The 18,369-nt window shown below is 36.2% G+C and overlaps 1 protein-coding gene across 2 annotated transcripts in view; it reads left to right on the plus strand.

The window, feature by feature from the left end:
• Positions 1-18,369, plus strand: part of LOC125229454 (organic cation transporter protein-like) — a 55,480-nt gene that overhangs the window by 22,694 nt on the left and 14,417 nt on the right. For both annotated transcript variants that reach the window (XM_048134297.1, XM_048134298.1), the window contains exon 2: positions 8,703-8,916. In XM_048134297.1, coding sequence (XP_047990254.1) covers positions 8,703-8,916 — 214 coding nt within the window. The remainder of the gene's footprint in view (positions 1-8,702; positions 8,917-18,369) is intronic.

The raw sequence follows: 18,369 nt of genomic DNA on the forward strand, positions 1-18,369 counted from the left end.
CAGCCGCCCAACCTACCGAGAGAAAATCTATCTCACGAAAATTCCAAAATAGGTACAAGCTCTGAATCAATAACTTTTGATAATTTTAGGCAACTCTTAAAAATGGAGATAGGGGAAATGAAAGAAAGCCTTACAAAATCGATTGCAGAAAATATTAAAGAGGTATTGCTAAAGGAATTAAATACAAAAATTACTTCGCTGAGATCGGACATGGAGCGAAACTCTGCATGTATATCTGAAGAACAAAGTCAACAAAGCCAACAAATAAAAACACTAGACGAGAGTATCAAGAATTTAGAAACAGAAAACATGAATTTAAAAAGAGAATTAGATTTATTACATAAGAAAATTGAAGATCAATCGGTCCAAAAACCAGACAAGCGTTACAACTCCATAGTCCTATACCGATTAACGGAGAACGCAAACGAGTCGGAGCAAGATCTTATACAGCGTATTAGTTACATATTCTTTGATCTACTAGGCATAGATGTAAACGGCTTTATAGACAGTGCCTCGCGTTTGGGAAAATATGGATACCGAAGGCCTGTGGTTATAGATTTCATAAACAAGAGGATGGCAAAATATATTCTCAAAAATAGCATCATAATCAAAAATGCTGGATTAGTAGTCTCGGAGTATATGGACAAAGACACTCTAAAACAAAGACAAAACACAAGAGATATTCTACGAGACGCGAGAAGCAAGGGTTTACACGCCATAGTAAAAAATAATAAGGTATATGTTAACGGCAAGGAATACCAAACCAACTCTCTTAACGGGACGCAACTTAGCAGACAAGAGTCCCAAACTAACTCAACTTGCAACACGGTCGATTCTTCACTGCACGAAGGCCAGCATATGAGCAAAGTAGATAGCCAGCAATCACAAATACCTATAGAAGATCAAATTACAGGAAATAATTTTCGTCATGAATGTAAAGAATAAACAAAGCTTATACTTACAGGACAGAGTCGCAAATTCACGTAAGGCGGTAAATGTAGCTCCAAAAGCAATATGTAGAAGAGGAAAAATTGCTCATATAAATATTCAAAGTCTCAATGCCACCAAAATACCCCAGTTAGAGGCATGGCTTGATTCTAATGAAGGAAGAGAAGTTGATATTTTAGTGATCACCGAGCATCATAGGAAATCGTCGGAATTGAAACTTATAAATATATGTGGTTTTTCTCTCGCTAGTCATTTTTGCAGAACTACAAAAAAAGTAGTGGTGGTTCCAGTATTTTTATAAGAGAAAATATCGTATATCAAGACCTGCCGTGTGTAAAGGACATGTCAATATCAGGAGAATTCGAAGTGTGTGGTGTAATACTTGGAAATATGGTTGTTGTATGTATGTACCGTCCCAAAACTGTGAAAAACGATAACTTTCTCGAAAATTTTGATAAGCTTTTAAACATATTTCATAATCGCAATCTAATTGTTTGTGGAGATTTTAACATTAATATTCTAAGTAAGAGTTCGGAAGCCCAAGATTTTTTGTGTATGCTAAATACGTATGGTCTGAAATGTTTTGTAACCCAGCCAACCCGAATTACATCAACGTGTAGTACTTGTATAGATAATATTATAAGTAACCTTGAATTAGAAAATGTAACAGTCATAGATCTGGCAATCTCGGACCATACTCTGCAATTTGCTAGTCTTCCAAATCCTTTGCAAACAAACAGTGGAAAAACCTATAGGTGGTACAGAAATCAAAGTGCTTCTAACTTAAATAACCTTGCTTCATCCCTAAAAAACACTTCCTGGCTTCCTGTTTATAATTCAAATAATGCGGATACAGGATTTACCACTTTCCATCATATTTTTATGTCTCATTTTAATGAATGTATCCCTGTAGAAAAATTTAAGGTTGATAAGTCTAAAAGATTAGACAAAGGATGGCTGACAGATGAAATAAAGACATCATGCAAGGTCAAGCGAGACTTATTCATTCAAATTAAGAAAAACCCGGATGCACAGTTAGTAAATTATTATAAATCGTATTGTGATATGTTGAAAAAGAAAATTTCTTTAGCTAAAAAAAGTTATACAGAAAAGAAAATTATAAACTCAAATAATAAAGTTCAAGCTACTTGGAAACTTATTAACGATAGCATAAAGGGCCCCAAAAAGAATGTTCACACGGATCTCGTGGGATTGTCCAATGGGACAGATACAGTAATATCTATGGGTGAGATTCCTGACATGTTTAGCAACTACTTTAACTCTATAAACAATAGTATAAATCAGGCTCAGTTTACGAAATCGTCAGTGCCTCCATATGTAACTAGTACAATGTTTGTAAAACCAACAGATAGAGAGGAACTGAAAAAAATTATATCAGGATTAAAAAATAAAAAATCCTCTGGCTATGACGAAGTCACTTCAATGGTTATAAAACATACCGCAAATTATATTTTGGATCCTCTTGTACATCTTATTAATATGTCTATCTCGGAGGGCAGGTTTCCAACCTTGCTAAAAAAGGCAGTTATAAAACCTTTGCACAAACAGGGAGATAAACTTTTTGTAAATAATTATCGCCCAATATCCTTGCTGCCAATATTTTCTAAGGTATATGAGAAAGTAATGGTAACTCGTCTTTGTAACTACCTAACACTAAACAAAATTATAGCCAAGGAACAATTTGGCTTTCAGAAGGGTATCTCTACCACTGATGCATTGTTCGAATTGACAAATTATGTATTTGAGTCACTGAACCAACAAGAAAATGTAATCGCTGTCTTTATTGATCTTTCTAAGGCGTTCGATCATGTGGACCACACGATAATGCTAGACATATTAGATCGTTATGGTATAAGAGGAACTATAAATGATTGGTTTGTGTCTTATCTTACACAACGTGAGAACTATGTAACTGTGCCATCGTTAGATTGTGAAAGCCATACCATGGTTGACTTAAAATCAAATAGCACAAAGCCTCTTTTTGGGGTGCCCCAAGGGAGCATACTGGGACCTATATTGTTCTTACTTTATGTTAACTTTCTTCCAAAGGTTACATCTAAACGTGTCATCATGTTTGCAGATGACGTCTGTGTACTCTTTAAGTTTAAAAGGAATGAAGTAGAAAATCTTACCGTAGAAATAGAACAAGCTCTGGCTAAAATTGTTGATTGGTTTAAAACTATTAACTTATCTACCAATGTAAATAAAACCAAAATTGTACATTTTAGAAACATTAAAACTAATTCATTAAAACTTGATATCAATTTAAACAATGCAACTGTCGATTTTGTGGAGGAAACTAAATTTTTAGGTGTATGGGTAGATGAAAACTTAAATTGGAAAAAACATGTTGATTCTCTCAGTAACAAGCTTAGCAGCTTCGCTTTTGCGCTTCGAGGACTGAGACGAGTTTCCACTCAAACGGCTGCCTTGCAATCATATTATGCATTTTTTCAGTCAAATATGATTTTTGGACTAGCAATTTGGGGAAATTGTGTAGACATACAAAGATTGTTTATACTTCAAAAGAGATGTGTTCGTATTTTGAGTGGATTAATGTCAAATCGTGAATCATGTAGAGAATCTTTTAAGAAATTAGGTATACCTACTCTGACATCACTGTATATTATGGAGCTATGCAAGATTGTAAGGCGATATCCTAGTACATATCCGCCGAAAACAAACTTTAATAGCGAAAGGCTCAACAAGATATTTGCCCATGACGTCCAGGCTCCTGTGAGCAAATCAGCATTGTTCATGAGATGCCACAGGCAGGTAGCGGCAGGGGTTTACAATGCCTTACCGATAGAAATAAAGTCTCTTTCATCCACTAAATTTCTCAATCGTCTAAAAAAATATCTTATCGAACTGTGTCCATATAGTCTTAAAAAGTACTTTCAGCTTGTAAAATAAAATACAATGTATTGCATGTTAGTTTTACTTTTGTAAACATTGTTTAAATAATGCTACACCAATCTGGTAAAATTGTGTTGAAACTTATTAAACATGTACATGTACCATCTTATGTAAACATACAATTTATGGCAAATAAATGAAATGAAAATGAATGAACGAACCCAGGACCGCGGCTCAGCAGGCAGAGTCACTAACCGACTGAGCCAGACTGGTCGTAATGGATAATAAAATTATGCTACTAAGGCATAAATCTTTTTCTAAACATTTGCGAGTGATACGGTCGAGTGGAGGAAGAGAGGGGAGGCCTTTGCCCAGCAGTGGGACACTAAAGCAGGCTAAAAAAAAAACATTTTTAAGATCTTTTCTTGAAAAAATTTGATTACTTGATTTTTATTTATTTTCACAATCACTGCATAATATCAATAACAAGTAAACATTTACATACAATCACTTTGTACTTCACATCTCAATGTATGTTATTTTAAATGTGTTTTTGTACAATAAAGAGCTACTACTACTACATACTACTACATTTCATTTGTCCTCGTCATCAGAAGTGTAAATCTCATTTGGAATGCGGCAGGTCAGTCCAAAGGCATTGGTATTCGTGTCGTACGTACTCTTCCTACGGAAGATGTCATTCCAGCACGTTTGGGAAATCATCAAGGTTTACCGCGTTCAGAACTTCTACCCTGAGAATTTAGGATTCGTTAACGTGAACGATATGGAAAAATACATTCATTTGCATGGATCAAAGAGGATCGAGTGTTATAGAGAGTTACTGTCGAAGTAAAATGTATAATCACAGTCCACAGACTGCCATCTCTCGACACAAGCTTAAAACTTTTGAACCTCAGTTTTGACAATTTGGCCCATATTCTTAGCTTGATGTGTGTTAAAATGTTTAATATTATAATATTAGCGCCATCTAGCCGAGCGTTCCCCAAAGGTGTAACGCCATCTTGGCCACCGTACCTTTTTCATTATGGTTTTGAGGTACGTTTTTTTAGACTTTATCCGTCTTTACGGAGTTACATATGTCTTTGGTATGGATACAGTATAAGTGAACATTCCACCAAAAAGTTTGTTTAGGGGAAGTCCGTGTAAAGCGATCACCCCAGGCAAAGCGGTTTCGGTCTCGCAATCCTAATCTAGTCGTCTTTGTAGCTCCATGTCGCGTCCAATCAAAGGTAAAGATGTTCGCTATACCCGGACTTTCCCTAATGAAACCAAAAATTATAAAATACATTTTCCTTGACTTACGCTATCATTGAATTCTAAAATAATCAAAATCTCATGGCTCATGGCTACGGAATTTTCCTCCTAAAGACAGTACTTATTGTACTTAAATCAAAAATATTAAGACAAAAAAGAGGTGTTAAATAAAAGCAAACAATTATCAGAAAGACCCAAATGGCATTGCAAACTTCGCGACCAAACAAGTAGGTACTGTAGGATTCACAAATATGTGTACATTTATTCATATTAACTCGTTGCAATAAGGTGAAAAAATGTACACATATTTATGTACTCAACTGTACATACACATATTTGAGGACGCGGATCTTCCTCTCGTTTTTGCTCCTTTTAGCGTCTTTGTTTTTTGTAGCTAATCAAATATTGCAAAGGAGGTTAAGGAAAAAAAATACTTAAAGCAAAGACAATATAATTATTTTCCGCAAGAGATAAAGTCTAAGCTAGAAAAACGGTTAGATGGTGCTAATGTTAATATTTGTCACTTTTAACACATACCAAGTACCTAACAACTGATGGAATTGCCAAAACGGAGGTCTAAATATTTAAGCCCGTATCGAGAGATAGCAATCTATATGCACTGTGAATACTGTGATTACACATTATATTTCGATAAAAATCTCTATTTATATACGACTAGCTTTTGCCCGCGGCTTCGCTCGCGTTAAATTGCGGAATGTCCCATACAAACTTCCACCCATTTTAGGGAAGTTAGGAAGAGACAAAAAGTAGCCTGTGTCACTCTCCATCCCTTCATTTAAACAAAATCACGTCAATACGTAGCTCCGTTTTGCCAAGACGGACAAACAAACAGACACACTCGTTTTTCCATTAGTATGGATTATCTTTGCTAAAAGTTTAAGCAAAGACGAAAAACTGGGGACCATCCGACACAGAATGGTCCGGAAGAGAAAGTAGCACAAATGGTAGTGTGAGATCAGAATGACCAAATCCATTATTGAAATGTTTTTTTAATGACACAACCTATCAGATAACACGAGCGTAATATTTACATACGTTTACATAATTATTTGCCATTTTTGTCTAGTTGGTTTAAGTTGGGTACTGATTTGGTACCAATTTTCCATAATATTTAAAAATATTTTAAGCGGATACTCACATATTAAGTTGATATATCGCTCGACATGTTTCGATCCATTTCCGAGGATCTTTTTCAAGAGTCGCATATTACGCTTAAAAATATTTTTAAATATGTCTGAGCCTTAGGGGAGTTTTATAGTTAAAATGTCCATAATATTGTCGTAAAAAATGATTATGATCTATCATTGAAACAGTAATTAAAAAGAAATATTGCGATCTGTTCTCAATATTGCAGCCACCGGCCTCAACACCAAGCCGGTTTTAACTCTGAGCAATTAGGATTAGGTAGTGAAATGAGGAAAACTAATAGATTAGACAACTTCGCCTTTTCTAGCATTACAGGATTGGACACCTTACATAAGTTAGGTCGATTTGTGTAAGTCCCAAACTGAGCATTGCTTAATGTGCTTACTGCATCTTTTTCTCTTAAAGATTCGATTTAGATTACAGTAAGGTGTTAACCACCGTGCAACACCTTCGATATAAAGACGTGCTAAAACGTCATTAAGAGCGTGCGCAGACAGAGAGCGGTCTGCGTTCTGTCAGAGTTCCGCGTTTTATTTATTTATTTATTTATTTATTTAAACTTTATTGCACAAATTATCAATAAAAAGTACAAATGGCGGACTTAACGCCTTAAGGCATTCTCTACCAGTCAACCATTGGGCAAAACAGAGATAGTTAGTTTGCTGCACAAGATTATAAAGCCAGTATGAGATTTTAACGATTAAATACAAGTCGATACCTACTATTATAAAATAAACATACACAAATACAATAAGTAAACCTATACATATATTAGTATAATACATATATATGAATAAAATACACATATACATAAATAAATAAATGTACCTAGTGTGAGACATCAAGTAGACTTTAATCTCGAATGTTTGCAAATAAGTGCTTACGCAACTTGCTTTCGCGTTTTGGTGGCTGTTGACCGCGTTTATGTCTTTGTACATGCAACATGTCACTGGAAAGTTCGTTTTCCTATGAAAAATTATTTCTCTTGTGGAGCTTAGATACAGGCTTCTAAAAAGAAAATAAAATTAACACAACGCGAGAAAAACAAGGCAAAAATTGTAGTATTTTTCAGTAAAAAATACCACCTATGAAATTCTCCTTACAGATTAACAGCGATTGACAGTGATTTATATTCGCATGTCGATGAATAAATGAAAATGAAAATGAAAATGAAAATGAAAATGAAATATTTATTTTTCAAGTAGGCATATTACAATGCGCATATGAACGTCAAATAAAGCTACGCCGGCTCTAACCCTACGCCTCAGCCTCGAGAAGATTTCAGTCCCCCCTCAGTTGGGTGGGGGGTATCCACTATGGGACCGGCAAGAAACTCGGCGGGCAACTTCTTTTCAAAACATTACATCTTATAATTAACATGCATTAAATAACAAGATACAATTTAACATGCAAAAGTATTCATCAAAGAATATGAATAGTTTCATTAATTGAGCAAAATCAGGCCTCCTTAATAAAAAAGCGTGTGAAACGCGTATACTCTTCCTTGACTAAGGCTACTTGATAAAGGCTGGCTGTACTTTTAGGGTATGTAATTATTTATTAAGGACAAAATAAACATAACAGCATTTCGTCGTGTACTATCCTTAGATTCGACCTCAGAAATCCCTCCTTTCCCTAACCAATTCATTATTTTTTCTATGTTTGCAACCTCAGACATCCCCGCGTTCCGGCGTTCTCTGTCTCGGTGGGAAAAGAAAGCTAGAACGCGGCATTCCGCTTTGACCGCTGCGGTCAGACTGCCTGCTGTATGCGTTGTTGCTAAAGACTCGGTACATTCTAAAGAACGCAGAACTCTGAACGTGGAAGGGAGAACTCCAGAACGCTCTCTGTCTCCGCACGCTTTTAAACGCTTGTGCCATCGATCCTGCACGTTGGAAAGAGCTCGCGGCAAAACGGTCATCTTGGTGATCTGCTGTCTTCAAGTCTATCAAGTCGTTTGAGGAGGACCGCCTAGCGACATTAGACGCGAGACGTCAACTGCGCAAGGAAAGGCCTAAGCCCTCCTACGTGTACACGTACAATACGGATGGTAAACTCTACTATCATGAATGTAAAAGAGTGTTTAAGAGCAAGTTTGGCCTGGCCAGAGTGGCCAGCCACATAAGAACTCATGAAAGGAAAATCTCGTGATTGCCGAGGTCGCCGTCATCGAAATCGATGTGGAGGACTAGGAGGTATGTAAGTGGAGGTATCTTCACTCTCCACAGTCGACCTCTACCCACGAAAAGAAAAGGGGTGGTGAAATTCATCGGTTATATTAATAACAATACCGTTGTCTTGATGTAGTGTTGTAGGTTATCTGGAAAAGATTATCTTTAGCGATAAGACCGCGTGTTTACATTTGTTTCTGTTGTAACTCTCCTCCGTTTTGTCTTTTATTGACGTGTACCTACAGTAAAGTGTTTCTTTTCCAGATGCGTGGTCCCCGAATGCGAAGCGACGAACAGCACTGACTTCAGCGCGGCGTGGACGTCGGCGGCCCTGCCCGAGCACGGTCGGGCGCACCGATGTTCCCGCCGGGTCCCACTTGACCCCACCCTCCCCTGCGAAGCTAACAGTGCCTTTAGTGAAGATGTAGTCAACTGCGACCAGTGGCTGTATGCTTCGGCTAACACAATTGTTACTGAGGTAAGTTCATTCCTGTCGGGTCCCGCTTCACCCCACCCTCTCTTGCGAGGCTAACAGCGATTTTAGCGAAGATGTAATGAACTGTGACTAGTAGCTGTATGCCTCGGCTAATACTATTGTGATTGAGGTAAGTTCATGCTCCTGCCCCTTGCGAATGAACAACGCCATCAGTGAAAGCTTACTCAATTGCCATCAGTAGCTGTATACCTCGGCTAATTAATATCTACCACCGTAACTGAGGTAAGTTCATGCTTCCTTTCTATTTCTAAATTCATAAATTTCCAAAAGCTTAAGCACCAAAAGCGAGTATGTCGCAGACCATCGTGGCTTGGCTATGACAATGAGTTGAAGCGTTCACTTTTGCGTTTTCTAAGCGTACCTAAGTACCGCGTCGCGCAGGTCTCCAGCTCACAGAGCCACTATTAAAGTTGATGATTTATAAAAACATAATGATATCGCTATCATTACCACGGTAATTGCTGCAAAACGTGGTGATGACAACTTGAATTGAAGGTAAATATTTATAGTTTTTGCCGTTATAAATAATGCTCACCTTTAGAACGAAACTCACCCAATTCAATAGAGATTAAAATTTTATTTCAACGTTAGGTCTGTTTCATTCGTAAGAGATTAGATTATGGTGTATAAATGTTAAAAGGTTTTTATTGATAGATTGGTACACCTGCTTTTTAACCCCCGACGGGGTGTTATAAGTTTGACGTGTCTGTCTGTCCGTCTGTCTGTCTGTCTGTCTGTCTGTCGGTCTGTCTGTCGGTCTGTCTGTCTGTTTGTCTGTCTGTGTGTGTGTCTGTCTGTGGCACCGTAGCTCCCGAACGGGTGAACCGATTTCGATTTATTTATTTTTGTTTCAAAGCTGAGTTAGTCGGGAGTGTTCTTAGCCATTTTTCATGAAAGTCGGTCTTCTATGTCGCGGTCGGGGTTTTTTTTTTTTCAAAATTTTAATTTTGTGGTTAGGTTATTTTGTGTGAGGACAGTTTGTGCAATGTGCCACTCTATGGATTATAAATTATCAAAATATCATGATGTAAGGTGCATTAGGGTAATTCTGAATGACAGAAATGATCGGGTAATTTCGAAAGGGGAATCTTGATAGATTAGATTAGATTTCTTTATTTCATGATAAAAATTACACTATAAATTTGTTACATGCCAAAGTTATGTTTTATCTTCTCATCATGATCATCGAAAATTACATTATAAATTGAAAATAATAAAATGAATATTTTCTCCCAATATGATGGAAATAATGGTGATTTTTATGCGACTTTCGAAATTAAGTACCCTAATGTAACATTTTGATTATGACGTAATGAAATAAGACGGACAACGTGCGGACAACACAACACAATACCAAACTACGCAAATTTCCAAACTATACAATACTTTTGATCTATAGAGGGTTTTATCTAAAGGAACACAACACAATTGTGTAGATGTATTATTAGAGTGTTACTTGTACGTGGGGAACTACACGTATCAAACACATAACCGATCTCTTTGTGGGGCTTAGACAAGAATATGTGACAATTTCAATCAAAAGGGTACTTATTATCAGTTGTCAAAAAAGCGCTGTTTTCATAATAGCTTCAATATGAAATCGATCTTATGGACAACCGACAAAATTGGTTCCTTATGACCGAAAACGTCACATAATTCGATACCTTTGGGTTCAATTGGCGTAAAGGACAAAATGCAGGTTTTCAGGAGAAGCAAAAAACAACTTTTTTTTTAGAAAAATGTTTATATCTTTTTTGTTTTTTGACCTATATTTGTGACGTATATAGAAAAATATGTAGATTTTTAGTATCCTTAACCTAGTGTAGCACCTGTAGTTATAAACTAAACGGTTTAGAAGTTAGATGGTTGTAAAGGACATGTCAAAATGCTATGAACGTCCTTTACACCCACGATTTTTTTGAACAATTAGAGTTGATAGGGTCGTAAATGACGCTCTTAGATGATTTTTATACAAATTCGGGGCGTAAATGTAACCGGAATGGTACAAATGGCAACTGTTTTTAGCTTAGTTTACAATTGAAAAACTTGAAAAATGTATCAAAACGTAGTTAATATGCCATAGAATAGCCACAATAGTGTTACAGTGTAATATTTGTCTAAATATTTAGCATGAAGACAAAGAACAAGACTATTTTATACCCAGTTTTGCAATAAAGAAACAACATTTGCTTCAAAACTATTTAGTATTCTGGAAAGTATTATTTTAGTACTCGCCGCTGTCTCAACTCTCAATAAGTTACGCATTCAGTATTTAATTCTAGCAGGGAAACGCTTTCGTAGTTTAAGTAAATATAAAAACACTAATGGTAATCACGTAAACTTTAATCAGCAACTGTGAACAGTAGACTATATTAATACGACAGTAATTTTAAGTCTAAAGTAGAAAGAAGTTCTAAGAATAACTAAGAGTTAAGTACCAATTTATAAACGCAAGTTAGGACGCGTATACAAACTGTGACCAACTAATAAATAATAGTAACTGTAGTCAAGACTACCTACTATGTTGATTCATATTTTTGATAGTTTTAAAACAGAAGATTGTTATTTAGTCTTTAACCTGTTAAATAAGAATAATCTTAATTATGAGTTCAATCCTAGAAATACTATAATAGTCAATGCTTCAAGTACCTGTGGGTACATAGCCAAGTCACCAAACGCTAACGCTCATTCGCTAGAGAAACGCACCTGTTATTGTCGCACTAAATGTTAGTATAGTCTACTGTTAAAGTTTACTGGCGGCGTAGCTGAATGGCAATCGTCGACGCCAGACGCCGACAAAAATGCAGTCTGGTGCAATACGCAAGAGCGATAAAGATATATAGCGAAATAGATATTATCGTAAGCGTTTGTGCATACGTTGTGGGTACGTACCCTGATTACCATAGTGTTTTTTTTTAATTACCTACATCTCGTCGCAGTATAATAATACTACGAAAGCGTTTCCCTGCTAGAATTAAAGGCTGAATGCGTAACCTACTGACTATTCAACAGCGGCGAATACTAAAAAAATAACTTTGAGCTTGTTGCCAAAGTATTAGTAGATCGTTTTTAAGCAAATATTGTTTCTTTATTACAAAACTGGATATAAAATAGTCTTGTTCTTTTTTGTTTCTAAGATAGCTTAGATAAATAATACACTGCATTAAACTAATGTCTATTCTATGCCATATTAAGTACGTTTTGACACATTTTTCCAGTTTTTAATTGTAAACTTAGCACAACATTTGTATCATTTCGGTTACAATTACGCCCCGGTTTTGTATAAAAATCATCTAAGACCGTCATTTACGACCCTATCAAATCATGGGTGTAAAGGACGTTAATAGCTTTTGACGTGTCCTTTACAACCATCTATCTTCTAAATCGTTTAGTTTATCACTACGGTTGTTACACTAGGTTAAAGATAATCGTAATCTGCATATTTTTCTTATACACGTCACAAATATAGGTCAAAAAAACAAAAAGGTGGGTTTATCTTTCTCTTGGAAACCTGCATTATATGTCCTTTACGACAATTGAACCCAATGATATCGATTACAGTTGCGGATAAAATATTTTTATTGCTGGTCGTAAAGGACGAAGAACAAAAAAACTTGTCCTTTACGCCCAACTTTACCACATTACTATAGAAAGTGATCCTTAAAAAGTAAGGGCTTAAAGGGCAACAATATATATCAAGGTGACTTACGACTATATTTTTATTTGTAGATTTCCTTTGCGACACAAATAATAATTTATAATTAATGACTTGATATTTACGCCCCTTCAGAAAAACTATTTTTGCAAGTCCATAGTAGAAAATCTTGGTCGTAAAGGCAACTTTTTAAGAGATATCGAAATTTTAACTACACAGATCGATAGCGCTTGAAATTCTGAACAAAACTGTATATATAACTCATTTTCGCCAAAATGTCCTTTACGCCAATTGAACCCAGAGGTATTTATGGAGTTGGAATGAGTAAGGAATTGACCTTTTTAGATAATTTCTCGTCACAGTTCACTGTTTATATTTAATATATAAATTATACATACATACATAAATATACTCAGATCTGTGTTCCCAAGAGGGGTAGACAGAACACATGAAGCTGCTAAGTTTTAGTGCCATTGTTACGGGCGTCATTTATATCCACTAGCACATTATAATTAAATAAATATTGGGGACACCTTACACAGATCAACCTGGCCCCAAACTAAGCAAAGCTTGTACTACGGGTGCCAAGTGACGATATACATACTTAAATAAATAAATACATACATATATACATAGAAAACATCCATGACTCAGGAACAAATATCTGTGTTCATCACACAAATAAATGCCCTTACCGGGATTCGAACCCAGGACCGCGGCTTAGCAGGCAGGATCACTACCAACTGAGTCAGACCGGTCGTCATGTAAATCAAGAAAGATTGCGTAAACTTAGCCTTAGCATATTTATCCTGGTTGCGTACTCCTCGGAAAGGATACAGACATTTACATGGCAACATCAATAATTGATAGCCTTTACTTACCCTAAGTGGACATAAAATAGGAAAGAAAACCTCCTTATTGTGTAAATTTTCCCTACTTGGGTACTAAGGAAAACGCTCAAAATACATTATTCAATTAGGCCTGGGGCCCGTTTCTCGAAAGGTACAAGCCTTGTATTACAAGTGTGTTTCCATGACAACCCATACGATTTGACAGTTCGCGCACTTGTAATACAAGGCTTGTACCTTTCGAGAAACGGGCCCCTGGTCACATCGGTTGATGAATAGTTAATTACATCTTTACTTCTCTATTTACCAGATAAATCAATAGATTTGTGCGATAAGTTTCAAATCTTAATTCGTTGGTATAATTGATCCTAAAAGCATAATTGGGTCATTTTTTTTAAACTTGTCCACCCCACTTTTTCTGTAACTTAGGTATTTTTTACTCGATTCATACTCAGAATCGCGAGGTCTTTCGACCCTGATAGGAGAAAAAAAATGTCCCAAGATTTCCATACATTTTTCAAAATTTGTATTCCGCAAAATGTATGAAATAAGTGTAACGGAAAGGGAAAAATACCTTGGGAAACTTTTTTTCTCCTATTACGATTGAAAGCACATAAAAATTTCCAAATCCAAAAAAAAGTGGAGTGAACTATGAAAAAAATGGCCCAATTGACAATTACGATTTTTTGGATGCGGAATTTAGGGAACATGGAATTTAATGCTTGCGGTACTGTTGCGGTAGATGGTCTCAACTCGTATATATTATTATATTTACATTAAGGTACAGCGGGGCAAATTCCGACTGGGGGCCAATAGTAACTGATCCATTTTTCCATTATTACACTGTTAAGTTGAGTTCCAAATGTATCCACTAAACACGCGTGCCATAATTATGTTACTAGTGGACACTCTACATATTTAATAATGGAAAACCGGCCAAGAGCGTGTCGGGCCACGCTCAGTGTAGGGTTCCGTAGTTTTCCGTATTTTTCTCAAAAACTACTGAACCTATCAAGTTCAAAATAATTTTCCTAGAAAGTCTTTATAAAGTTCTACTTTTGCGATTTTTTTCATATTTTTTAAACATATGGTTCAAAAGTTAGAGGGGGGGGACACACTTTTTTTTCCTTTAGTAGCGATTATTTCCGAAAATAAGAATATTATTAAAAAACGATGTTAGTAAACCCTTATTCATTTTTAAATACCTATCCAAAAATATATCACACGTTAGGATTGCAATGAAAAAAAAAAGTCACTCCCCACTTTACGTGTAGGGGGGTTACCCTAATAAAACATTTTTTTTTATTTTTGCACTTTGTCGGCGTGATTGATATACATATTGGTACCAAATTTCAGCTTTCTAGTGCTAACAGTCACTGAGATTATCCGCGGACGGACGGACGGACGGGCAGACAGACATGGCGAAACTATAAGGGTTCCTAGTTGACTATTTGTATATATATAATTGCATGTAATGCATGAATTTAGTTTGTATCTTGTACATAGTACCTAAATAAGTTAGTTATAAGAACAATATTTGTACGCCCGTCGTGGCAAAACAAGAATCGTTCGTGAAAAACCACTATTATGTAAGACCTGTATATACGCTTGTTTGATACAAATAAATATTTCATTCATTCATTCATTCATTCATTCATTCATACGGAACGCTAAAAATTGAAAAACATGGGAAAAATGGATCAGTTGCAATTGTCCCCCAGTTTAAAATGGCCTGATGTACCATACTTATAAATAGAACAGCAGAAACAAGCAAATTCTCACCGTCTTGCTGGCGACCTTGACACTGTCACAGTATAATAAAGAGTACTATCATACAGTATGGCCACTCCCGCTCCCCGCTGAAAGCGCCGCCCGCCCCCTCTCGGTTACCTCACAGTTACCGTCTGTCAAAAACGCGAACAGTCAACCTGTCATATCTCACTCACACAAGCATGGTACGCGTTCACCTACACGAGCTTAGAATGTGTGCTAGGAACGCGCCTCTTTCATATATTTGATCGCCAGTGTCCGAGATGTGACACTGTCATGATGAAATGAATGTGTAATACTACGTGGGTATTATCTTATTATAATTATATAGAGATAGCGATCTCGTCGGATCGCACGCGCAGATTTACGCACGGGTGCGCACGCAAGTCATTTGAGCGCCCAGTAGATCAGTTGCAATACTACTTAAAAGATATTTTCAAATTTAAATAATGAACGAATGTCATAATGACAACGTCAATATCGTTTGTCAACAACCACAATAATACGAGTGAATTAAATTAAAAAAAAAAAAAAAAAACATAGTGGACCAATTTTCATCAGACATGGCTAAGAACAGGAACACGGGAGTGTCCGAGTAATTTAGCTTTCAAACAAAAAAAACGAAATCTAAATCGGTTCATCAGTTCGAATGCTCCGATGCGATGCCACAGACAGACAGACGGACGTATGGACGGACGGACGGACGGACGGTCGGACGGACAGACAACGGGGGGTTAAAAATCGCCCGACTCCCCGTGCGAGAATTTATCGCTGTGCGGGGGCGGTGTGTGCGCAGACGTTGGAGAGTATTTGAGACAATATGAAAGGGATAAAGTCTAGGTAAAATCGAACGAAATTTGGTGATTTAGTATTTTTTTACAACCACAATCACAAAAAATACCTGTTGAACGTGTACATGTCAATCGACCCCTACCATTTATATAGAGAACAAACAATCAAATGCGATTTCTTAACTTCAAGTACAGCAGTCGGCCTTGTGAGCCACGTGTAGAAATAACACGTTACTGCATAGTTACAATCGCGAGTAAAATATCGATATCTTCTGCGAGGTATGAATCGATTGGTGTAAAGCAAAGAGGATCGAGTATTATAGAGAGTTACTGTCAAAGTAAAATGTGTAGTCACAGTGCATAGACTGCCATCTCTCGACACAGGCTTCAAACTTTTGAACCTCAGTTTTGACAATTTGGTCCATATGCTTAGCTTGATATGTGTTAAAGTTAAAATGTCAAATTGCCATCAAAGTCATTGTCAAAGTGCCATTTCGTGACACTTTATTCTTCTATGTCATTCATAAATTTGTGTCTGTGTGTTTACGAATAAAACTGATTCTATTCTATTCTAAATATTAATATTAGCGCCATCTAGACGAGCGTCCCCCAAAGGTGTATCGCCATCTAGGTCACCGTACCCTTTTCTGTATGGTTTTGAGGTACGTTTTTTTCTTAGACTTTAGCTGTCTAAACGGAGTTACATATGTCTTTGGTGTAAAGTAAACTTGTAAAGCAACAGTACCTATCAACTTATATGAACATCTCATACGATGCCGGTCAAACGTTTTCTACTGGGCGAATCGCGACACGACATCATATTGTTAAGAATCTCATAACTTCACAAATTATTTATATAATATTTTTAAGACAATGTTAAAAATCTCATAATTTTACCCAAAGATTGATATATTTTTTGTATGTTGGCAACCCCGGCGGCGCGAGCGCGGGCTGTCAGTTAGTTTTCTCGGCATAAAGAAGTGAACTTTGTTTTCTGTGACGATTCGTAAAATAATAATAAATAGCACGAAGGACCCCTTTCGGAATCTTAATTACTATGTTGGTAAAAATTCAGAAGTGACAAGTTCTCAAACCCACAGAATTGTGTTTTGTAAGTAAAGGATCAAGGACAACTTGGTATGTAAGAATTGTTTTTCTTTTCAATCTGAGCCGGCTTGCCACTCATACGATTTCGTACTTAATTATCGATCGTAGTTATCGGGGGTTACTGATATACTGAACAATTAACATAAATAACATGTTTTGTGCCCTGAAAGCAAACAGAAAATGTCGCAATATTTGAGGTTATTTGCAAGAAAATAGTTATGTTCTACTACTAGCTCGGACAAACTCGAGCCTCGATTCAACATAAGGTGGATCAAGTAACTTGTGTTATTGTTTACGGGTTAAGATATTCTCGTAGCATAGTAACTAAATTACATAGAAAAGTCACCCACGAATATCGATAATATGTGTAGCGAACTGAGCGTGCTCTACCTATTCATTATGTTGAGAAACATGGTGAATACAACAATAATCATGTCACTATTAGCAATGATTTATATTTAACTTTATTTTCATTAGCACACTTGGTAATAACCGGCTTTGTCAAAGAGTTCTTCCTTTCATATTGTTGTTCGGTAGTAGCCTACTTTTCAGTTACGGCCTTGTAGTCAGTGTTACGTACCAAAGCTTATTTGTTATTAAACCATAATTGTAATATTCTTACTCACTGATTTACTTTAAAATGGTTAATAATATCATTGATGAATGTTGGATGATTGTAATTACAGCCATACAATTTGTCAATGAATAAAACACAACAGGAATGTAAAATGCTCTAAATAATTCAAATGAAATTATATTGAGTAAATAAATCACAATATGAAGTCCTCTGAGTTGTAATAGATAATAAAAACTGTATCTGCATAGTAGCCTGCACAATGTGCCAAGCGTACAATATCTACTTAACTGTCATTACAAAAACTTTAGAGCTGCATATAGAGCTCATATTTATAGGGTTTTAGCATATATTTCGGTTAAATTGTTATGATTTCATAATAAAAATACAATAATGATAAATAAGTTCTTATGAAATCCGGTTATTCACCGGGCCAATTTGGGCTAATGAAATTTTGCTTGCAATTGCTACCTCAAGAAGTCAAGATGCTAGTGTACAATTTTTCAAATCCTAAATAGTATTTGAGATGAAGGAATACAGCAAGACGATCCATTACAAACAGTAGCATAGCGGGAAAGTGGCTTACTCGTTGGTTATTGATTTGGTTTTGTTAATGGTGGCTTCACACAGTTTCAATTAAGTGATTCTGCCAAAAGCTTATGACATTATCATGTAATATATACGGATCAG

This window comes from Leguminivora glycinivorella, chromosome 9 (assembly GCF_023078275.1).
Source record: "Leguminivora glycinivorella isolate SPB_JAAS2020 chromosome 9, LegGlyc_1.1, whole genome shotgun sequence".
Taxonomy (NCBI): domain Eukaryota; kingdom Metazoa; phylum Arthropoda; class Insecta; order Lepidoptera; family Tortricidae; genus Leguminivora; species Leguminivora glycinivorella.